At 46.0% G+C, this 7,274-nt stretch overlaps 1 protein-coding gene across 1 annotated transcript; it reads right to left on the bottom strand.

Moving 5' to 3' along the window:
* Positions 1-440: 440 nt before the first annotated feature.
* Positions 441-6,003, bottom strand: ECHDC3 (enoyl-CoA hydratase domain containing 3). Its single transcript, XM_063153721.1, has 5 exons — positions 5,876-6,003; positions 5,668-5,789; positions 3,448-3,545; positions 2,407-2,607; positions 441-937 (listed from the first exon to the last, which is right to left on the bottom strand). Exons 1-5 carry the CDS (start codon positions 6,001-6,003, stop codon positions 608-610), a joined length of 879 nt encoding a protein of 292 aa, XP_063009791.1. The 3' UTR covers positions 441-607.
* Between the last annotated feature and the right edge of the window lie 1,271 nt (positions 6,004-7,274).

Genomic DNA, 7,274 nt, shown 5'->3' with positions numbered 1-7,274 from the left:
AGACACTGCCTTTCACCCAACCCATGCTCATCCTCCCTGCAGTCAACAAAACCCTGGAGCTGGGAGCTGAGCTGATGGTGGGAAATCAGGATTTGTGGGGGACAAACTGCTGACACACACAGCTCACAGGAAGATATGAGGAGCAATGCACAACTGTGTCACAGGCTTCTGTCTGCAACACTCTAACAGTCCTGGAATCCATTGTCATACCTACTACCATCATCTCTGGAATGTGTCCAAGCCCTTCGATTCTCTATTAATAACAAGAAATAACAATTCTCATCCAGAACTATGGAGGGCAGGTTCTGAACAAGGTGATCTGAGCTCTCCCTCAGCCCCTGTGACTCCATATGTAACCAGAGACACATTAAACTGTTTTTTGCAGCACAGAGTTACTTTTAAAACCACAGATTAAATTTACTGCTATCAAGGAAAACCCATTTTCTTTGATTTTTCTTAACATTTATTACATACTTAGAGTAAATTTATTGTGTCTGGCATTTGTAAGAAGAGAAATTTAACTTTCAGTAAGAATAAAAATGTAATTCCCAAAGGCAACTGTGTGAAGAATCATAAAGCAGAGCTAAGGTTTGTTTAGAGACAGGACTCATTTCTTCTCCTCCTGAGAGTGTGACCAGACAGGCTTTCGCTTCTGAACAAAGGCTTCAATGCCTTCCTGCCCATCTCTCAAAGTCAAATTATCTACCATGACCTTAGTAGTTATTTTGTAAGCAGTGTCAAGGTCCTGGCTTATCTGTCTGTAAAAGGTGGCCTTCCCCAAGGCCAGGACAGATTTGCTGCTTTCACAGATCTTCTGAGAGATTTTCATGGTCTCTTCTTCCAGCTTGTCTTCTGGTACCACCTTGCTGACCAGCCCGTGCATTAACGCTTCGTGGGCAGAGAGGGGTTCACCCGTGAAAAGCATCTCCAGAGCCACCTGGAAAGGACAAATATTGTAGTAAGTCAACCCAACTCAGTGCTTTGCTTTGTTTGGGGAATTTCAGCCTCCTCCTTCAAGTACAATTTAGTCTTTTCACAAATGATTTAAGTCTTTTGGGCTTTTAAACAGCCAAGGACCTGTTAAGAGGTCTCAGCAAAGAGAAGGGTCTAAAGCTGGTCTCTTCAAACCTGCCCACTGCTTCCAGCTGTCCTAGGCTGACACCCCTGGGTTTCTCCTCAAAAGCCCACAATCTCTAGTGATTGCTGTAGGAATTAAAAGAGAAGTGGGTCATCTACAAAGTCAAATGACTAAACTCGGTATTTTAAGCTGGGCATATGTGCAGTTTTTGAAAACACCTGTCCTAGTTTTAAGTTTAGTATGAGTGGTTTTAAATATGGACTTTTTATAGCCACATTATTTCAGTCTCTTGCTGCTTCCAGCATCTGCTGCTTGAGGTTTGAGACTAAAAATTTCCCCAAATACTCAGTGACTATTCAATAGTATGTATCAATAAAGTTCTCCAAGACTCCTGGAGCAATTGACCAATGCCCAAATCATAAGAGCTGATTATCCTCATTAGCATCTTTGTTCTGGTAGCTACAAACAATAGCAACTTCTTTTGTTAAAAAGTAAAAATTACCAATTCTGGGAACTGTAGGGAATATTCTTACTGCTTCGAAAAGTGGCACAGAGAAAAGTATTTCCCACACATTTTGAAAAGGTAATCCTACAGCCCAGAAATACTAACTCAGAAACAGCTGCAAATGCACACGAGAGCAGCCTTGGAAAAATCCCCCATGGACTCTGTTTGAACAGGATGTCCCTGCAGATGGGAAATTTCAAGCTGAAGCTTTTATCCAGCAATGGGATGTGTGCAGTTCAGTCACTGCATCCCAGCAGAGCCCTGCTGGGCTTGGACCATCTGCCTGCATGAATCCAATTGGCTTTACAGGTTGTACAGTTTTTTATGCAGCGAGAGATGTGCAGCCACAATCAGTAGGACATAAAACAGGAAGACACTACAGGAGGGTTTTAGATGCTATTTAAAGCATCTTGATCTACAGCCAGGCAGATCCTGCTGGCAGTGAAATGTCATTGCCTGGCAAGAATTGATGCCTCGGTGGGATTGTTATCCTGAACTTGCAGGGGTTTCCTCCTCAGGGGAGAACATCATTGGCTGAAGCCCTGAGCTGTCTGTTGGAAAGGAAAGGGATTGCTGAGCTGGGGGGCTGCTGGGATGAGCTCGTGCTGGTTGGAGTCACATCAGTAGGAAGCTGCCTTTCCTAAACAAGAGTTCACCCTTTATTATTTTTCCCACTCCAAATAGTTATGGAGATGCCTTTTGAAATAAAATATTTTGAATGTTGCACTGCAGGAAAATAAAGTTCAGGCAATGGAACTAAAACTCCTAACACAGGGACCAACTTTATGCAAAATTATGAAGAATATCTGGAAAGGAAGCTTACCTTTCTTGGAAGAGATCTGCCCAAGGCCACAGCTGGTGTGGAGCAGAAGAGCCCAATGTTCACTCCAGGAGTAGCAAACTGAGATTTCTCACTGGCCACTGCGATGTCACAGCTTGCCACCAGCTGGCAGCCAGCTGCTGTAGCCAGGCCGTTCACTTTGGCAATCACTGGCACTGGAAGTTTCTGGATTAAAGTCATAACCTGCATGCACAAAAGAGGGGTCAGTATGGAAATTCAGGATGACACAATCCTGTTTTGGAAGCCATCAAAAGTCCCTTCCTTTCTATTTACCAAGAAAGCCCAAACTGTTGGACCTTGCTTCCTTTCTGAAGAAAGGATGATGAAGGGCCTGTGGATTTCACACATGGCTTTTACAGCTTTCCTTAAATATGGACTCAGCAATGTCTTAGAGATCATTACTTCTGGAGCAACTAGAACAAAAGGTTTCCAAGTACTCACTGTTGTCACACTGAGGAGATTAGGGGTCAAATTCTAGCTCCACCACTATCAAAGGGGATTTTGCCATTCTCTCCAAAGGCTCTAGGATTCACTGTAACTTTCCCACCTCCCTGACCTGTGTCTTTAACAAGAACTTGGGCAACCAGTGAGTAACATCTTACTTTCAGATTGTGTACTAGTTGTTTAAGCTGATCCTGAACTTTTAACTAAATAAATGCTGGGAAAGAACATTTGATCACAAGTAATGTGAAAGTGGTTATCCCTAGACTTCTAGAAAAGACATATTTGCCCAAATACTCAGCTGCAAGGAACACTGGCTAAACTCAGGAACACACCCTGACTGTGCCCATTGTTGGAGACATGCACATTGCCATTCTAGTCCTTCTATGTACATGTAGAGAAATCCAGAACAAACATCATTTCACCAGGATCAGGCATTAAAACAGCAGAGCAGCAAAAATCAAGGAATCTGAAGGAATAATCTCTACTTCAGCAAGCAGATGACCAATGCTGTCCCTCCTTAAACCAATGCTTGCTCTTAACAGCAGGCAATGGCAGAGACACTCAAGAAGAACTGCTTACCTCTGCACATAGTTCAAATACTTGGGAATGATGCTTCACATCATCTTCACTTGACAGTTCCTTTAAATCATGGCCAGAACAAAATACAGGTCCTTTAGCTGCAAAGAATTTCAGGAAAAGTCAGTCTGAAGCAATAAAGAAATCAGGGGTTGAGCATATCAATGTCCCAGCTAAAGGGATGTCAATGACATGTCAATGTTCAAAAAGGAGTTTGGGGAGGGAGTTTGAAACAGAATTCCAAAATATTTCCTTCTGGGTTTTATGGTAACTTTAAATTGCTGCAGTGCAACATTTGAGCACAGTAACACCCATTGCCACTTTTCAAGGTCTCATTTTATTTCCATTACACTTAACTCAGTTAGAAAGAATGCACTTCACCTCTGAGCCCAGTTTTGTGTAAGGATGTTCAAAACAGCTCCTCAGTACAACACAAGCTTATCAGCTGGAGCAAGGCTGGAGTGCTCTGCTCTCAGACTGATAAATATACTTAGTCTCTATTTATTGGACCCAGAATTAATTATTAACTTTTGCTAAGTAAGCATCAGTATTTTTTCTGTCACGGTGCTGAAGGTCACAATGGAAAAATAAAGAAAAAAGGTTATTCTGCTACAGGAGAACCAGAAGGGTTGTTGGAGTGTTTTCTCCACTACTAAACTGTCATCTACAGAAAACCAAAAAGCATATTTAGGGTTTGGACAGCAAAAGAAGAGGTTTCTGTGGAACTAAACTTTGGGTTTACTAAGATCAAAACACTCTATACAGACACACAATCTTTACAAGAGTTTTCCTTTGCCATGTCACTACCTGCCATAGAATGAACCAATGTGATGCTTTCCAATCCTTCAGAACTTCTCAGATATTTGTATGGATGTGATATTTCCAGCTACACCTGTGCAGATCAAACCTTACCCATGGATTTGTTTCTTAAGAACCAGATTATTGGGACACAATCTATCCAGAAATAACCAGACAATTGTGAGTCAGCTCATGGAGTTGGCAATATATATCTGGAGATGAATTACATTAATTTGAGCCTCATTGAAGAATCCACTGCAAAGTCTGTGTTAAAAGCCCAAAGCATTCTCTGAGGAATCTTTTATTTTCTTGCAATTTCTTCTTTTGTGTTTTATTCAGCAAGTGAATTAGAAATAAACAGGAACATGCAATTTCTGAAAAAACCAAAAGCAATTGTGCTTACAAACTCCCAGAGCACTGTACTCCCAAAGAAGAGCCTTCAGCGTTTCACAAAATTTCTAACTCCCGTTTGAAATGAGGAATATGTATATTTTAACTCACCCCTGTGAAATCAGCTCTCTTCTACTCTTGTGTGTGTGCCCTAATACCCAGAGTTTTCCTCTACGTATAGGAAACAGCATGATCCTAAATTAATAAACCAATTTATCTGAGATGTTTGGAAGGGGGGAAAAGGAAGCTTATCTTAAAATAGCAAGAGGAAAAAAAGGTGGCTTAAGTATGTCTCAAGTTTCACTATCTTTAAGAACTCTACAGCTTAATACGTAAATGGAAGGGAACTGTAACAGGCTCTGGGAGAGGCTGTTTTACATCTGTGGGTCACAGGTGTCCGTGGTATTGATACTGCAGTCTCTCTTTCACTGCAGTGTTTTTAAAAATAGTTCTGACAAACCAAATGATGGGGCTGATCCTGGCTCAGAGCAGGGAAGCAGACACTTGATTTGCAGAAACCTTGTTTTTCACCACAGTCTGCACCTGTCAACAGGGCAACAAGCACCATCCTACCTTTGCCTGTTCCTGCACAAAACCCCTGTGTGGGGATGTTCATGCCTTACTTTGCTAACTCTTAGAACTTTTTGGTTTGGCTTTTGTTCTGTTTAAAGTATTCCTTCCATACAATCTTAAAACCAATTAACCCTGACCCTAGGATGCCATACCCCGACTGAATTCAGTGCTAACATTTTGAAACGTGTTAATGCTTAGACATGTTGGCTAAAACCAAAAGCGTAACAAAACCCCATTCGGTCGTCAGTGCTGAGTTACGAATGAGGAATTAAGTACAGGAAAGGGGAGGCTGGGGTGAGTATAGAGGAAGAGCGTGGCAGGGAGGCCTGCCGGGCACTGACAGCCGCGGGAGCCTTAGGGAAGCACACAGGTCCCTTCCCGCCCCGTTTCCCGTTATTCCCAGCGAGGTTTGGCTTTCGGCTCCGCTGTGTGTGTGTCCCTGCCCGGCCGGTGTCGCGGTACCCGCGATGACGATGACGCGCAGCTCCCGGCTCTTGACGTCGTGCAGGAGGTCCCGCCGCAGGCTCTGCAGCATGGGCAGCGACAGCGCGTTCCGCCGCCGCGGGTTGTTCAGGACGATGGTGCTGCAAAAGCCGTGAAACGCGGCGGGGTTACGCTCACCGAGCTCCGAACGCGGCCGCGTCCCGGAGCCCCCGGAGCCCCCGCTCACCGCACGCCCCCCGCCTGCCGCAGCTCCGTCAGCGGCTCCGCCGGCGGGGCCTGCCCGGCCCCCGCGGCCGCGGCGCTGCTGAAGGCGGCCGTGAGGGGCCTCTGCAGCCGGCACAGCCGGGCCGCCATCGCTGCGGGGTCGGGCCGGCCGGGCCGGGCGGGGGCGGAGCTCCGCGGCACCGGGGCCGGCGGCGCGGCCCCGGCCCGAGCTTGGCCTGGTGCTGCTGCCGGGGCACCGGGTCACAGAATCTGCTGGGTTGGAAAAGACCGCTGATGCCATCGAGTCCGACCTATGACCAAACAGACATTGTCAACCAGACCATGGCACTGAGTGCCACGGCCAGGTTTCCTTATACAGCCCCAGGGACAGTGACTCCACCACCTCCCCGGGCAGCCCCAATGTCCAGTCACTCTTTCTATGAAGAAATTCTTCCCAATGTGTAACCCAAGCCTCTCCTGTCACAGTTAAGATCCCATCCCTTCGTCCTGTCGCTGGTTGCCTGGAAGATGAGCCTGACCCCCACCTGGCTGCACCCTCCTGTCAGGGAGGTGCAGAGAGTGAAAAGGTCCCCCTGAGCCTCCTTTTCCCCAGGCTGAGCCCCCTCAGCTGCTCCTCCTCAGCCTTGTGCTCCAGCCCCATTGCCCTTCTCTGGGCACTCTCCAGCACCTCAGTGCCCTTCCTGAGCTGCGGGGCCACAACTGGGCACAGCACTCGAGGTGTGGCTCACCAGTGTCCCTGTGCTGCTGGACACATCATTCCTGGAACAGACCATCCACACAGAGCCTCCCTCCGTCCTTCCTGCACTGGAAGGCAGGGGTGGGCAGTGGTGTCATTAATGAGTAGCTGGGGTGTTGGAGAGCACTCAGAAATGGGATAATTTCTTCAGATTCCACTGAGCACCTGCATTTGTGACTGTGGGATGGAGATTAGGACTGTGTTGAGCGAACTTGTCAGTGGCACTGGGGTGGATCTGTCATGACAGAGAGAACAGTGGTGTCATGCAGAGAAAATGACATTGCTTTGAGGCCCAGAGTAACTGGCATGACATGACATTCAGTTCTGCAGGGCTATGTGGGAGCTAAGAAGATCATCATTTATTCACTGGGAACTCATCATTTAGAAATTGTAATGGGAAATGCCTTGTGTGTTCTAATTGATTCTACAGAGTCAGCCTGTAGACCATATGATGCATTCGAGAAGGAAAAAAGAGGCAAATTTTATTTTAAGAAGTGGTGTGGTGATTTTAAACTTCAAATGTAACTTTAAAATTCAGAATATTTTAGAGACTTACAGGTATATTCACAAGCTCTTCTTCAATATTGCTTATGCTTCTGGTCACCTGTGTTCCAGAAGTCAAGCTAAAAGAGAGGCAGCCATGTGGCTGAGGCAGCTGGGGAAC

This window comes from Melospiza melodia, chromosome 4 (assembly GCF_035770615.1).
Source record: "Melospiza melodia melodia isolate bMelMel2 chromosome 4, bMelMel2.pri, whole genome shotgun sequence".
Lineage (NCBI taxonomy): Eukaryota > Metazoa > Chordata > Aves > Passeriformes > Passerellidae > Melospiza > Melospiza melodia.
This window is presented reverse-complemented; position numbering and strand designations above follow the sequence as displayed.

Coding starts and splice junctions, on each gene's coding strand:
- ECHDC3 (XM_063153721.1), bottom strand. CDS start 6,003: ATGGCGGCCCGGCTGTGCCGGCTGCAGAGGCCCCTCACGGCCGCCTTC. Junction 5,790..5,875: donor CGGCAGGCGGGGGGCGTGCG/GTGAGCGGGGGC, acceptor CGGCTTTTGCAG/CACCATCGTCCTGAACAACC. Junction 2,608..3,447: donor TATTTGAACTATGTGCAGAG/GTAAGCAGTTCT, acceptor TTGTGCATGCAG/GTTATGACTTTAATCCAGAA.